This window comes from Callospermophilus lateralis, chromosome X (assembly GCF_048772815.1).
Source record: "Callospermophilus lateralis isolate mCalLat2 chromosome X, mCalLat2.hap1, whole genome shotgun sequence".
Classification (NCBI taxonomy): Eukaryota; Metazoa; Chordata; class Mammalia; order Rodentia; family Sciuridae; genus Callospermophilus; species Callospermophilus lateralis.
The window spans coordinates 61,211,643-61,229,041 of record NC_135325.1 but is presented as its reverse complement, the minus strand read 5'-3'; the positions used below and the strand labels follow the sequence as shown (position 1 = coordinate 61,229,041).

Genomic DNA, 17,399 nt, shown 5'->3' with positions numbered 1-17,399 from the left:
GCATAAACATATATCTATGTATGTCTGTTAGGACTTTATATGGATGACCACAATTTATTTTTAAATATTTTGAACAGTAGGCGATTACCATGGTGAATTTGTACAAGTTTGTTAAATCCAAGAGTAAATAATTATGATCCTCAAAGTGATGTCTACATTAGGAATGATAAAAGCTTCAAGTAAATTTTAAGTTTAACTTACTGAATTACAGCCTTTAAGATATATACACCTAGTATTCTTCCACGCTAAAATAACCTGAAATTTTATTTTCTTGCTTTTGTTTTCAATGAAAACACACTATTTTGTCTTAATTATTTCTGTGGCACATATTAAAAGATGTCCAATTTAAACTAAGTATAACACTATCCATAGAATAATATATGCTTATATGTATGAGTATGAAGAGAGACTTCTGAATTGCTTTTTCAATGATAGCACAACTCTAATATCAAAGTCTGCTGAACTTTGTGCAAATGAGAAAACTGGGCCTGAATAGACAAGCTTATAGAGAATAAAATAACCCTAAATGCTTTAGGCTTCATGATAAATTTCATTTATAGTGAAAACACTTTCTGAAAATAACTTCTTCTGCTTATTTGTAAATATGTCTTTAAAGAGCTTTATCTTGAGTAAGCAAAAAAAAGAAAAATAGCCAGTAAATACATAAAATTTTACATATGTGTAAAATACATATGGGGCATGCAGAATGTGTAATGTATGTATGCAATATATGAAAATAAAAATATTAGTATTTGATTTCTTTATGAGGTAGGAATATATGTGATTTTACTTTTGTTCATGCTCAAAATTCTTACTAGTTAAAGGTAAATAATAAATAATTATTATAAAGGTATATTATTATTTATAAAGGTAAATAAAAAATAATTCACTTAAAATATTTCCAGTTTTACTAATAGTCAAAGAAATGAAAATTAAAATAACAATTATTTCCTCCAGAATAAACAGATAATGCAAAATCATAATATCCATTATGGCTATAGGTTTTTCCAAAGAGTGCTTTCCTTGCCAGGTGTGGTGGTACACACCTGTAGTCCCATCAACTTGGGAGGCTGAGGCAGGAGGATCACAATTTTGACGTCAGCCTCAGCAACTTAGGGAGGCCCTAAGCAATTTAGTAAGACCTTGTTTCAAAATAAAATATGAAAGGGGCTTGGGATATGACCCAATGCTTAAGTACCTCTGGGTTTAATCTATAGTAATCCCACCCCCTCAAAAAGTTACTTTCCTCAGGTTTTCATGAGAGTATGATTTGTTTCAATAAATAATTAAAAAAAAAACTATTAGTGAAATAGTGTGGTAGTATGTATCAAAAGCTTTAAAAATGTTCCTTTTCAAATTAGCAGATATTTATAGGGTTGTACAAAGACATGTAGGATGTTTTTTACAGCATTAATTGTCATGTTGAAGATGGGAAATGATATAATATTAATCATTAGAAGATTTATTAGATAAATTTTGATAATATTTATATAGTTAAGCACTTATTAAAAGTGATGATAGTTTTATACTTGTCAACATAGAAATAAATGTACAAAATTCAGTTAACCTAGGGAAAAACATGTAGTGAATTTTTGTTTCATGTAAGGGAAAATATATAAGTATACATTCATGTATTTAATAATTTAGTATCTAAAAGAATAGATACTAAAGTATTAACAATAACAAAATTGTAGGTGAATAAATATATTATTGTAAAATAGCATTTTTATTTGAGGTATAATTCACATAATACAGAATTCAATGCTATTAGTAAATTTATAGTGTCGTGTAACAATTAGTACGTTAATTTTTTGAATATTTTCATTGTCCTTTAAAGAAAACCCATACTGTTCAGCTGTCAACCCCAATACTCCATCCCTTTTTCAACATTTCTGAGCATGCATTAATCTACTTTTCATTTCTCTTTATTTGCCTATTCAGAATTAATTCTTGTTGCAATGTATATTATTATTTTCATTCTTTTGCATTACTGAGTAATATTCCATTGTATGAATATATGCCATATACTGTTTACCAATTTGAGCCTCTGATAGACATTTGAGGTGCTTCTACTTTTTGACTTATTATGAATAATGCATCCATGAGTATGCATGTGCGTGTTTTTTCTGTGGAATTATGTTTTTATTTCTTTTTCAAAATATAACTGAGTAGGATTGCTGGGTCACATGGTAACTTTGTTTAGCATTTAGAGAAACTGCCAGGGCTGGGGATGTGGTTCAAGCGGTAGCACGCTCGCCTGGCATGCGCGGGGTGCTGGGTTCGATCCTCAGCACCACATAAAAATAAAAATAAAGTTGTTGTGTCCACCGAAAACTAAAAAATAAATATTAAAAAATTCTCTCTCTCTCTCTCTCTCTCGCCAAAAAAAAATATAGAAACTTCCAAACTGTTTTCCAAAGTGACTGTGCCATTTTATATTCCCCCTAGTAGTGTATGAAAGTGGATATATTACTTTTCTAATAAAAAATGATTCTAATTTTGGAGAAAAGTAACAAGACTATTTTAACTTTTTCTTTCCAGTTTAAGATTTGTTAGTGGAAGTAGAGATGGAACAGCAAGAATATGGCAATATCAACAACAAGAATGGAAGAGTATAGTGCTAGATATGGCTACTAAAATGAGTGGGTAAGAACTGATACTAGAAGCGCCAGTGGTTCTCATAAGGCCTATTGACATATTTAATAATGAACATAAAATAGCTTATGTAAATAGATACTTCCAATTTAATTGGTACATGTGATATTTGCATCTTTATTTTGTCTCTAAGCAAATTGTCTTTTGCTGTTAATTAATAGATTAGAACAGTGCTGACTTATCCAAAATTCTGGTCTACTGTGACCCTAAGATCTCTGTGCTCTACTGATGTTCACAGAATCACTCTCTGCCTTATAGTTTTCTATAGGTCACTTTTTAAATATGTGTCTTTACTACCTTTAGTATGGGGGTTGTCCATGTTAAATTAATAACATCATGTTTAACTTTTTCTCTTAACTTTCTGAATATACCTTTATAATAGTTTATAGCATTCCAGCTTAGTGTTTATATGTACATTTTATCAATATCCTGTTTCATAATCTTAACTGCTGAATAGAAGAAGCATAATTATCTCTTTGGGACAATAAAAGTTCTTTAATATATGAGCATGATATTAATTATCTTCTTAATAACAATGCGGAATTGACTGTAGTTATAGCCAGCAATTGTTATTGCCCCATTCAATTAAATCAAAAGTTACAAGTTAGATGCTGTGGTACACTCCTGTAATCCCAAAGTCTCAGGAGGCTGAGACAGGCGAATCTTAAGTTTGAGGCCAACCTCTACAACTTAAAAAGGGGCCCTAAGCAACTTAGAGCATGTTTTAATATAATTTTATCTATTTTTATGTGATGCTGAGGATTGAACCCAGGTCCTCTCACATACTAAGCGAGCGAGCGCTCTACTGTTGAGTCACAACCCAGCTCTCAAAATAATTATTTTCTTAAAAAAGGGCTGAGGTTTTGCTTAGTGGTTAAGCACTCTTGGGTTAAATACTCGGTACCAAAAAACAAATTAATGAATTACATAGTTTTTTTTTTTTTAAATAAGGCCTATTAGTTCATTGTTTTTAGGGGGTGGGTTACCGGAGATTGAATAGAGGGCGCTTTACCACTGAACTACATCCCCAGTTCTATTTATTTATTTATTTATTTATTTAATCAATCAATCAATCAATCTAGGGACAATGTTCCACTAAGTTGCTGAGTCCCACCTGGAACTTGCAATCCTCCTGCCTCAGCCTCCCAAGTCATTTTATAGGCATGTGTCACTATGCCCAGATTTTTAAAAATAATAATGAAAGAAATACAGTGGCCATTATACATTTTCATATTGTCCAGTAGCCAATGTAACCTTGTGTTTTATTTTTCAATATATTAATAGATTTATTTCCCATTTCACTTTTTTGAATTCTCAAAATTAAGTCCACATTGAGGTCCTTTTAAGATATTTTTTTCTCCCTGAAATAAGCTCATTTGTATTGCCCTATTTTCAAGTATATTTATGTAATTTTTTATTTCATAATATTTAAATGATAGTCGAGGTTTTTTAAAATTTAACCACTTACATGTGCCTGGAGAAATTAGTATAATTTCTTATTTTTTATGCACCTTTGTTAACAGTTTATAAGGTATGAATACTGCAAATTGTTTTGTTTAGGAGTAATTTACCATCAGGAGAAGACAAAGTCACTAAACTAAAGGTGACTATGGTGGCCTGGGATCGTTATGATACCACAGTTATTACTGCAGTGAACAATTTCCTTTTGAAAGTGTGGAATTCTACTACAGGGCAGCTTCTTCATACTTTATCTGTGAGTATTTTATTTTAGATTCATTAAAATGGTCGGGGCTGGGCGTGCATCTCAGGGTTAGAGAGTTTGTCTAGCATTTGTAAAACCCTAGGCTTGATCCTTGGTACCACAATAAAGAAATAAATTAATTAATCAATACAGAAATGAATGGAAGATTTATTCTTTAAGCCTGGCACAGTGATGCATAGGTATAGTCCTAGTACTCCATAGGCCGAGTCTAGAGGATCCCTTAAGTTCAGGGCCAACATGGGCAAAACATATTGAATACCTCATCTCAAAATAAATTTTTAATGGTCAAAAGTATATTATTCTAGGAGATAAGAAATTTAAGTTATAGTTTTCTTTCTATGACTGTTAGCCCTTGGAAAAATATTTATTCTAGAGTCCTTTTAATAGATCAGCAGAATAGTGCTGACACATGATACACCACTAAAAACAGGTTTGAGGTCTTTTCAAGATCCTTTCCAGATCTAATATTTATTATATTATGGTATGCTTTAAAGGATATATGTGAATATGTTTTAGCATGGGTTAGATTTTTTCCACATATTTATTGGTGTATTAGAGATATATAGATTAATGAGATTTGTTGTTACATATTCACACATGCATATAATATAACAATATAATTTGACCAATATCATTCCCTAGCACTGCCTCCCCCCCTCCTTGTCTATCACGTCTTAGTCCCTTTCCTCTACTGATCTCCCTTCGATTTTCATGAGATCTTCTCCCTCCTTTATTTTTCTTTTTCTTCTCTAGCTTCCACATATGAGAGAACCCTTAACTTTCTGAGTTATACTTATTTTGCTTAACATGATGGCCTCTTGTTCCATCCTTTTTCCTGCAAATGCCATAATTTCATTTTTCTTTATGGCTCAATAAAACACATCTCACATTTTCTGTATTCATTAATCCATTGATGGATACCTAGGCTGGTTCTGTAGTTCGGCTATTGTGAATTATGCTGCGATAAACATGGTTACGCATGTATTACTGTAGTAAGATGACCTTTATTAATCAGGGTGAATACTGAGAAGTGGGATAGGTGGGTCATATGGTGTTTCCATGCCTAGGATTTTAGAGGAACCTCCATACTGATTTCCATAGTGGTTGTACTAATTTACAATCCCCAAAACAGTGTAAAAGCGTTCCTTTTTCTCGTCATTCTCTCCAACATTTATTATTATTTATGATCCTGATGACTACCATTCTGACCAGGGTGAGAAGAAATCTCAGTATAGTTTCGATATGCATTTCTATGATTGCTAATGATGTTGAACATTTTTTTCATATATTTGTTGGCTGTTTGTATTTCTTTAGTTGAGAAGTGTTTGTTTAATTCAGTTGCCCATTTATTAATTGGGTTATTTGATTTTTTGGTGTAAAGTTTTGTGAGTTCTTTATATATTCTAGATATTAATCCTCTGACAGATGAGTAGCTGGCAAAGATTTTCTCCCATTATGTGGGTTCTCTCTTCACATTCCTAATTGTTTCCTTTGCTGGGTAGAAACTTAAATTTAATGCTGTCCCATTCATTAACTCCATGGCTTTATTTCTTGAGCTATAAAGGGTCCTGCTGAGATTGTTGTTGCCTGTGACTAAAAGCTGGAATGTTGACCTTGTGTTTTTTCCTAAGAGTTGCATATATTCTTGTCTAATTCTTAGGTCTTTGATATATTTTGACTTGATTTTTATTCATAATGAGTGATAAGTGTTCAGTTTCTTCTATATATGGATAACACCAGCTTCCCCAGAGCCATTTGTAAAAAGGCTGTCTTTTCTCCAATGTATTTTATTGTACCTCTGTCAGGGATCAGGTATCTGTAGATGTGTGGGTTTGTCTCTGTGTCTTATATTCTGTTCCATTGGTCTATAATCAGTTTTTATGCCTGTACCACCCACTTTTTGTCACTATAGCTCTGTAGTATAATTTGAAGTTAGATATTGTGATACCTTTAACATTGATTATTTTGGCTTTAATACACTTTGGCTATTCTGGATCTTTTATTTTTCCAAATGAATTTTAGGACTGTTTTTTTTCTAATTCTGTGAAGAATGTCATTGGTATTTTGATGGGGATTTCATTGAATATTTATATTGCTTTTGGTGTTATAGCCATTTTAACAATATTAATTCTGCCTATCCCTGAACATGGGAGGTGTTTTCATCTTCTGAGATCTTCAATTTCTTCTTCAGTGTTCTATAATTTTCATTGTGGAGGTATTTATCTACCTTGGTTAGGTTTATTCTAGGTACTTTGTTTTTGAAGCTATTGTGAATGGAATTGTTTTCCTGATTTCTTTCTCAACAGATTCATTGTTGGTATAAAGGAAAGCTGTTGATTTTTGTGTGTTGATTTGGTAACCTGCTACTTTGCCAAATTTGTTAATTAGCACTAACAGTCTTTGGGTGGAATTTTTGGAATCTAATATGTATAAGATCATGTCACTCAAAGCCAAGTGTGGTTGCACACACCTATAATCCCAGAGCCTCGGGAGGCTGAGTCATGAGGATCAGGAGTTCAAAGCCAGTCTTAGCAACTTAGCAAGGCCCTAAGCAACTCAGTGAGACCCTGTCACTAAATAAAATACTAAATTACCTGGGGATGTGTTTCAGTGGTTAGCACCCCTTGTTTCAAAAAAAAATCGTATTGTCTTCAAAAAACATTTAATTAAATAATTTGACTTTGTGCTTTCCTATTTTTCCCCCTGTATTTCTTTCTCTTCCTAATTCCTTTGTCTAGAATTTCTAGTACTTTGTTAAAGAGGAGTGGTGAGAGTGACATCCTTGTCTTATTCCAGATTTTAAAGTTCATGCTTTCAGTTTTTTTTCCATTTATTATGAGGTTGGCTTTGGGATTTTCATATTTTGATTTTATGATGCTGAGGTAGGTTCCTTCTCTAAGTGTTAAGATATTTTATTGTTAATATATTATGGATATCCTATTCTACATTCAGTGATTAGCTTATGCAAGAAGTAAGGGAAATAGAAGTAGGATAAAAAGGTCCTTTTTTGTTTTTCTTTATAAAAGCTATTTTTTTATAGTAAGAGTCTGCAGTGTTTGGTGTGAAACATTGATGCATTTAATAGCAGAAATCTGATGGGTGGTCCTGATGTTTGTCAGTTTGTCATAGTATGGATTAACTTCATATTATATTTAATTTATAAGCCACATTTCCTGTCTCATTTATAAATTCATATCATTTAAAGGGGAGAAAACTAAATGTTATATGGTTTGGACAGCAGTAAGTGATGGGATTTAGACTAGAAACTCAATTCAATTTTCTTTGTAGTATGTCATGATATCATCCTTATTCGACTCTTATGTAAGATAATCTTAGCATAAAGCCTCTGATGTTTCTCAAGTTTTGATATAGGGAGGATTTCTTGTTTATCTGTCTCATACCTCCGAAGTCCCCTTTCCAAAGCAAAGTCCTAACAGTATATTAGTGAAGTTTTAGAATCCAACTTTTGTCTCTTAAGGCACTGCTTACCTATTTTGGTTTTCCCTATTCCCTGATACAAGTTTCTGTTAATGTGTCTAAAAAGACCTGTACTGTTTCCTTGACTCTTTAACAGAAACTTAACATAAACCACATGTAACATTAATTTTTCTAGCAACCATCATAAAAAATAAAAAGGAAAGTAATAATGTATTTTATTTAACCTAATGCATTTAAAATATTATCATTAATTTATAATTAATATATAAATTATTAGTGAAATATTTTATATTCTTATTTCATGCTAAATCTTTGAAATCTAGCATGTATGTTATACTTACAAATCATCTCCGTTTATTCTATCTACATTTCATGTGATAGCAGCTACAGTATCAGACAGTACAAGTCTGATCTCTAAAATCACAATTTTAAGGCCATGTTATAGCCATTGGTTTCATAGATCAGTATGAAATTCTTCCTTAAATACCTTAATTTGGATTCTGTTTAATGAACCTCTTCCCATGGGCTGACTCATGCTTCATCTCTTTTCACTGAATTTCACTGCATATTGTAGAATTGACTATTTTTAATTCTTTTAACAGCTCTGCCAGGCACTGGATTAGGTATTAGAGATTAGAACTAGGCATTAGGAAGGAATAAATGGTAAAATTCAAAGTCTGTCCTTCAACAGTTTACAGCCTATTAAGAGAGAAAAACTTTTAATTAAATAACTGCTAAGAATGAAAAATGAAAGATATACCATTATAAGTTTCTAATAGCATGACCAAATATGATCTGAGAGATTCTGAGAAAGTTGCTAAGGAAATGAAGTCTAAGTTAAGGATTGAAACATAAGTAGGGATTTCCTAGGTCACAGCTTAAGTGTCATTTCCTTGTTTGGCTTTCCCTCATCATATAATCTAAGATAGTCTCCCAGTCTTTTTCTTATCATTCCTTGTTTATCTTCATTATTGTTTATCAATAATCAATATTTTCCTCTTAAAGTTTCTTTATTTGTGGTCATAGTAACATATTTGGTTAATTACATATATAAGGAAATTGGGAAATCCTTCCAGGAATTCAAGCAGCTTGTGTGAAGATCCTAAAGTGGAAAGGAAACCAATTTGGATAGAGCACAGGGAGCAGAATGTCTCACCAGATAAGACTGGAGAATTGGATAGAGGTCAGACCATTCAAGATCTTGTAGATCTATTCTAAGACTAGTAGGAAACCATTCAAAGGTTTAAAACAACAACAACAAAATAGAATGTGAGTTTTGCTTTTTAAGAAATGCATTGTAATTCTGGCTACAGTAGAGAGAATAGATTGGAATGGGGTAAGAATGACTGAAGATAGACTGGAAATCTAGGGTAGAACCAGAATGAGTCATGACAATCTAGATTTCTGTGTTGGTGGTGGAAATAGAAATGTTTTAATAAATGTAGACATGTCAAATGATAAATCTGAAGACAGTATTATTTTTTTTAACTGGAGTTCGAAAACAGGTGTGCATTACCACCAAACTGTAATGTCCAGCACTTTTTATTCATTTTTATTTTGCTAAATAATCTTGATGAATTGCTTAGGGCCTTACTAAATTGCTGAGACTGGCCTTGAACTTGTGATCTTCCTGCCTCACCTGCCCTGGTTGCTGTGGTTACAGGCAAGACATTATCGATTTTTTTTTTGTATTTTTTAGTTATGGTTGACAAAATACCTTTATTTTATTTATTTTATTTTTATGTGGTGCTGAGGATCGAACCCCAGGGCCTCACATGTGCTAGGCGGGTGCACTATCGCTGAGCCACAACCCCAGCCTCGACATTATTGATTTTGATTAGATTTTATTCGCCACAATCCTTTGACTGAATCCTTTGGTGGGATGTGCCTACCAAAGAAAATCCTACTTATGACTTTTCCCCAGTGTACATACCCTGCCATAGTTATGTCATCATCATGTGAATTTATCAAAGTAATTTTATGATTTGCTGAAAAGGAAATTTAGAAAATATTTACTATATCAAATAGACTATTGAACAAAGGATTTTATTGTAGAAAGGAGTTTTCAATAGTGATTGGAAGAGTTTTGGCAAATTTTGAGTTCTAACGGTATTTGTGGTAAGGGAATTTTATCTACACATATTAACACTGCATTTGATCCAGGCTGCAGTGATTTTTCATAAGGTGTAATTTTTCTATAATTATAACATAGTAGAATTATTTTTAATATGATAATTTGGGTATAAAATGTACTTTTGATGCTCACAGTATATGATAATTTCTAGAAGCTTCTGTTGTATTATGTGTTGGCATATCCGAAATGCAGCTTTGGGATGTTCTCTATGCTTTAAGTCTGGGGGTGGGGTCTGTTGTTCATCTTATGTGCTCTTACCAGGAGTTATGTCTAATGAAATGACAATGATCTAATTCAACCATTGGCAAACTTTTCCTTTATGAGGCCAGATTATAAATATTTTAGACTTTGTACATTCCATCTCTGTTGCATATTCTTTGCTGTTTTATTTATTGCTTTTGGGTTTTATATAACCTTTTAAAACCATAAACATTTTTAGCTTATATGCTGTTTGTATAAACATGTCTAGAATCCATTACTTTTCTCTGGATCTAAGGTCTCTATATACTGCTATACTTTGATTAACTTACAGAGAAGCATGTAATACCTATCATTGGTTTTCAAATTCAGTTTTCTTAGCAGAAAATCTATTTTTCAGATAATGTCTTAAATGGAACCCCAGGTTAAAAGTAGATACAGAACAAAGTCACTAAGCTTTGTCCTTTGAATGTATCATGGGGCCTCCCAAAATGCAGTTTGAATATCAGTCATAGAAAATACCAGATGAAGAACAATGAAGGTTTGTCTATTATCATTGTGGCAGAATTAGATGTTAATGAAAGATTTTGTTTGCCACTTTTTTATCACTTTTAAATAGTACATTTGCAGATATCCAAATTTCCCTTCAGAGACCTGTTTAATGAGCTTGAAATACTTTCCTGTGTCTTCTGTGTGTGTTGCATTCTTTATAAAATCAGCAGTCATACATTTAAGGAAGTCAAATTGAACTGTATTATTCATGTAGTAGCCACATAGTAAATGGTATTTATTAAATTGTAATGCATGAATTCATCTGAACCTGATTGATAGTATTCCCAAGATATTTTGATCAAATAAATCCGATACTTGGTGTTGCTTTTAAATTTTAATATTGATTTTTATCACAGGGTCATGATGATGAAGTATTTGTTTTAGAAGCACATCCATTTGATCCAAGGATCATTCTTTCAGCGGGTCATGATGGAAACATATTTATTTGGGACCTTGACCGGGGGACCAAAATTCGGAATTACTTTAACATGGTAAGAGAAATATGTGTTTAGTTTATATTAAAAATAACTGTTTTTATGGGATAACTTGATGAGTATACTTAGTTCAAAGGAACCTCCTGTTATCTCTGTTAAAATTGCTAAAATAATTCAGAAAATAACTCAAAAGCCTTATAATAAGGCCAGTGGAGAATTAAGCCTAAGTGATTCGTTTATCTTGCTATTAGCATTTTCCAAATTCTGGTTCCCACCTCTAAACTCCTTAATCTCAAATTTGTTAACTTTTTAGTTAATTCTTAACCAAGATCACAAAAATGTTATTTAATCTATAATCCTAATTTATGAATTACAAAAGTGACAGTAATAATTTGAATTTGTATCTGGTAACTCTCATGGCTTAGTAGTTGAAAAATAGATTTGCAAATAGGGATGCTCTTAAGATATATTTTATATAAATCATAGAAAACACTACCATATTTTCCATATTTAGTGTCCTTTTCTTTTTTAACTTTTTTAAGTTGTATATGGACACAATATATTTTATTTATTTTTATGTGGTGCTTAGGATCAAACCCAAGGCCTCACACGTGCTAGGCAAGCACTTTACCACTGAGCCACAACCCTTGCCCCTAGTGTCCTTTTCTTAATAACAGTTCTGACAACATTTCTTTCCTTTTTTTTTGATTCTACTTAGTTGTATATGACAGTAGAATGCATTTAGACACAGCATACATAAATGGAGTATAACTTCTCATTCTTCTTGTATATGATGTAGAATCACACGAGTTGTGTATCATATATACACATAGGGTAGTAATGTTCAATTTATTTTATTATCCTTTATAGCCCTATACCCTCTCCCCTCCCATCAATCCCCTCTGTCTAATCCTAAGTATCTCTATTCTTCCCTAGCCACCCCCCTCTTATTTTAATTAGCCTCCACATATCAGAGAAAACATTCAGCCTTTGGTTTTTTGGAATTGACTTATTTCACTTAGCATGATAATGTTCATCTCCATCCATTTATCAGTAAATGCCATAATTTCATTCTTCTTTAAAGCTCAGTAATATTCCATTGTGTATATATACCACATTTTTTATCCATTCATCTGTTGAAGGACACCTGGGTTGGTTCCATAGCTTACCTATTGAAGGGCATTTAGGTTGTTTCTGCAATTTAGCTATTGTGAGTTGAACTGCTATGAACATTGAGGCGGCTGCATTACTGTAGTATGCTGATTTTAAGTCCCTTGGGTATAAACCAAGAAGTGATTTAACTGGGTCAAATGGTGGTTCTATTCCAAGTTTCTGAGGAATCGCCATACTGCTTTCCAGAGTGGTTGCACCAATTTGCATCCCACCAGCAATGTATGAGTGTACATTTTGCCTTACATTCTCACCAACATTTATTGTTGCTTATATTCTTAATAATTGCCATTCTGACTGGAACAAGATGAAATATTAGAGTAATTTTGATTTGTATTTCTCTAATTGCTAGAGATGTTGAACATTTTTTATATATTTGTTGATCAATTGTATTTCTTCTATGAAGTGTCTGTTCAGTTCCTTAGCATATTTATTGACTTTTCCCCCTTTGTTCATACTTTCCATAGTTAGTGTACTTTTCTTATGAACAGTTCTGACAACATTTTTAAACTATTTGTTGGCCTTTGAGCCCACTTGAAAGACATTATAAAGATCTAGAGCACTTACCCTGTCTTGTGTTATTAAAATTAATTTGTGTGTTTTAATTTTAGGATGGTTAATTTAAGGCTTAATTGCATTTCTCTTAAGATATGAAGATAGTATCTGAACTTTTCTGTAATAGCAAACCTGCGACAATTTGGTTACATTTAAATATTTTAAAAATCTCCTTGGTCACCCAATAGTATTTCACAGGGTGTGCCATTACTAGCGATGATTGATCCCATTCATTGCAATTTTACTGTCCCTACTTTCTTTCGGAGCGTTATTTCTTTAGGTTTCTGGCTACAGAAGCCAGAGAGTACATTGGGATATTAATGCTTCACAGCATCCAACGTATTAGCAAAGAGATGTTATCTCCTACTTATTATTTTAGAACAAGTCATTAAAAACAAGTCATTTAAAACGACTCCTCTGAATTCCAGATTGAAGGCCAAGGACATGGTGCAGTCTTTGATTGTAAATTTTCACCAGATGGAAACCATTTTGCGTGTACAGATTCTCATGGGCATTTGTTGCTTTTTGGTTTTGGTTGCAGTAAATACTATGAAAAGGTCAGTATTTTTTTGGGTAGACTATAATTTGGGATTATATCATTCAGAAGTTTTATTTGACTCCTAAATTAATAAGGGTTAATAGATACAAAGTAAGAATATTGTATCTCTTGGTAAATGTTTTTGTCATTGCTGAACATCAGGCTTGACAGTGTGTGTGAGTCACTATTGAAGTGCAGGGTGATGTAGATGTAGACATTCAATAGGAAAGACTTTGGTTTAGAATATATTTTGTGTTACTGTTCAGGTGTAATAAGAATAACTGAAACAGACTGCTATATCATCTGCTTATCGTGAATGGAAATAAACAGTTGGTGACTGAAAGTTTACTTTCCTGATTGTTATTTTACCTATTATTGATCTTGTGAAAATACTTAGGAATTATTTTATTAGCCATGAATTTGGAATAGATTATGGAATCTTAGAGCTGAAAGAGAACTCAGAAACACTGATATCAGCTCAATATTTGTATCAGCTTTCAGTGACAATAATGTGATATATATTTACTTATCTTACCATATGTGTTATACTTCTGGTCTATATTCATTTGAATAAAAATAGAGTTTTATATGATTTTTATGACTTAAAATAACTCTTTACATGGTTGTTGCTTTAGTTTTCTTATCATAATTAGAGAAATATGATATAGGGCAAAAAAGTAATGCATATCTAGAATTTTTAGAGAACAGAATTACCATATAGGTAATGTGCTTCAGATGGAACAAGAGAATACAAAAGTTGTCTGACTCAGAAATGTGTATGCTCTAGAAAAGAAAATAAGTGCCAAATCTATATGTTCCCTATGTATATTAAATACTAAAACTTCTGTCATAAGATTCCAGATCAGATGTTCTTCCACACGGATTATCGACCTCTTATCCGTGATGCCAATAACTATGTGTTAGATGAACAAACACAACAAGCTCCTCACTTAATGCCTCCCCCATTCTTGGTGGATGTTGATGGAAATCCTCATCCCACAAAATTTCAACGGCTAGTGCCGGGACGGGAAAATTGTAAAGATGAACAACTTATACCACAACTGGGATATGTGGCCAATGGTACGTTATCATGATAATTAAATTGGAAATATTTTTCAAATGTCATACTTGATTCTGTTCTCTCTGTGGCATTTGTCCCTCACTAAATACTGAAATAAGTTATGGTATGTTTTGCCTTCTACTTCTGTTCATTTTGTATAATACCTTTTACCCTACCAGAGTACTTTTCCATAGAAACAAAAGTGTATACTCAAGCACAGAATGTGTTGATCTAGTTCCATAGAAACCCTACATATGATCATCTTCTATGTAATATTGCCCTCTAGTAATGATTAAGTGGACTAATTTTAATGTATATAATTGGTGAAATTTCTCTGTTCATTGTATTGGTATTTTAGTTTTAAAGTCTCTAGTTAATTGGACCTAAGAAGAGGAAACTTCAAAAACCACATACTAGGGCTGGAGCTCTAGCTTAGTGGCAGAGTGCTTGCTTAGCATGTGTGAGGCCCTGGGTTTGATCATTAGAACTACATGAAAATAAACAAATAAAATAAAGACATTCTGTCTATCTACCACTATAAAAAACTTAAAAAATTACAAAGTAGATATTTACCCATCCTCATACTTACAATGCAAAAAGTTACTGGACATTGGGGAATGGGTTGTGATTATTTAAATAAGACTAATCTTGGAAGATATTGGGGAATCAGCAATAAATTTGATGGACTGTGGGAAGATAATAGAATAAAATATTAGAATAAGCTATTCTGTGCCAAAGAATCTTTGCCTCTTCAGATTGGCATATTTCCATTCTTATATTGCCCTTCCCACATAGAATGTCTTCATATCTCAGTTTGGTACTTGTAGGTTTTCTTTAGGTATGGATTAGTAGTGAGTTTATTAAATTGCAACTGGAATTCAATTTCTTGACTAGGGGATTAAGGCTTGAATTGATCTTTATAGAGTAAAGTTCCATACATCCTTTTATGCCTGTCTCATAAAGGTTTGTAAAGCAGTGAACTGGTATGACAACTATGCCAATAGTTACTCTGAAGATGTCATAATTATTAACTGAGGAGAAAAACTGAATATTAAATGGTGTATAAAACTGAAAACATCTGAATAAAAAATAATTTATCACTCTTTATTCCTTATAAGATCTCATCTCTTGATTACTCTATCAGATACCACTTGATATGAGTATAAGAAAAGATGAAAAATAGGGATAGCTAAAACAGAAAAACATTTAAAATTTTCATTTAAGGTAAACAATGAGTTTCAATGTTTCATAATAAAAATTGTTTGTTCATAAGAACAATGGGATGTTAGCAAATGATATATTCATTTGGAAAACTATAATTATGTCTTTTCAGAAAGCAATTTTCACCAAAAAGATGTAAATATTTTAGGTCACTGAACCTGTTTAAACCTTACTTAAATCTTTAATTTCTGATTTTTACCTTAGAATATTCTTTGGATGAAATTTATTTTAAAATTAATTGTTTTAACTTTTATATTCTTTGAGATGCTTCTCATAATTATATCTAATTTAGGAACATTGACTAAATCAAAGAGAAGCAGACACATAAAATTAAAAGATTTATAAAATAATTTGTTTGATGCATGCTCTATTTTCATTTTAAGCCAATTTTCAATTATTTATCTGAAAATTTATAGGTTAAGTTTGTTTTTACTGGTTTTAGGGTATACTAAAATGTAATCAATTTTGTGGCTTTTTATCTTTGGTCTCATTAAGGTGATGGTGAAGTGGTGGAACAGGTAATTGGACAGCAAACCAATGATCAGGATGAGAGCATTCTTGATGGTATAATCAGGGAACTACAGAGAGAACAAGATCTGAGACTAATTAATGAAGGAGATGTTCCACATTTTCCACTTAATAGATCATACTCTGTTAATGGTGGTAAGTGTTTGTATATTTCTGAAAAGTATAGTGAATATACTTTATTCTACTTAAACAAAGAATTATATGTGAGAAAAGATTTTATTTATAAATGAAAACATTTATTAATTTACAGTTGTGATGTCAGATACTCCATGGGGTTTTAATCTCATTATTTGTGACAAAAATGACTTTGTATCTCCTAAAAACACAAATGTTATATTTTTATATGCTGTTTTCTTCTAATTGAATTTATTTGCAATCTTTACTTTTTTTAGAAGTGAAATCTTGCAATAAGTCCAATTCTTTTGTAGGGGAACCACAAAAAACATAAGTTTTTAAGCTTAAAACCACCTTAATTTACAAAACACTACCCCCCTAAATTGATCCTTCTTTGCTGAGAGAAGAACAGCATACCATGTCTCCCCCCTTGAATTTACAAAAGTATGCTGGAAAACAAGAAGCCCTCTGAATTGACTTTCACAATACATTTATCTTAATATCAGTAAAAGTTTTGTTATAAGTAATCACTTTATTTTAAAAATGGATATTCTAACTTATATTTTTTCACTTGAAATGAAATGTGACTGTGCATTTCAGTTATATATAAATCTTAGTTTTATCAATTGCTTTATGAGAATTTGGTACATATCTTTATATTTTCATAATTGAGGTAATTTATTTGGATAGAATGGCATTTGGGTTTGCCCATAATTGAATAAAGATATTTAAATTCAAGGTGATTCATAGGATATTTTACTTAATTATTTCTTAAATCTCCATAAAATTAAATAAAATTGGTTCTTCATTTTGGGCCATTTGGAGCACCTAATGACAAGGTAAGAAGCTTTATGGAACCTTGAACTTGTAAATAGTAATCTGATATCTCCAAGTCCTTTGTTTTTAAGACATAAAACTTTCTTAGGGCTTTCCCTGATTTAGACATCCATTTATTAAATCAACCTTCAGCTCTAAATTCTATACTAGGTTTCTGTGGATAGATTTGAAAATTCAATAGAGTCCCATTTGTCAAAGGAACCCTATTGGCTATTATTTACAGTGTTTATTTGTTTTGACTT

General features: G+C 31.9%; 1 protein-coding gene across 1 annotated transcript in view; it reads left to right on the top strand.

The window, feature by feature from the left end:
* Positions 1-17,399, top strand: part of Brwd3 (bromodomain and WD repeat domain containing 3) — a 121,261-nt gene that overhangs the window by 57,731 nt on the left and 46,131 nt on the right. Inside the window, exons 13-18 of the mRNA XM_077106792.1 lie at positions 2,542-2,646; positions 4,216-4,369; positions 11,057-11,191; positions 13,288-13,416; positions 14,252-14,477; positions 16,174-16,341. Of these exons, the coding sequence (XP_076962907.1) occupies positions 2,542-2,646; positions 4,216-4,369; positions 11,057-11,191; positions 13,288-13,416; positions 14,252-14,477; positions 16,174-16,341 (917 nt within the window). The remainder of the gene's footprint in view (positions 1-2,541; positions 2,647-4,215; positions 4,370-11,056; positions 11,192-13,287; positions 13,417-14,251; positions 14,478-16,173; positions 16,342-17,399) is intronic.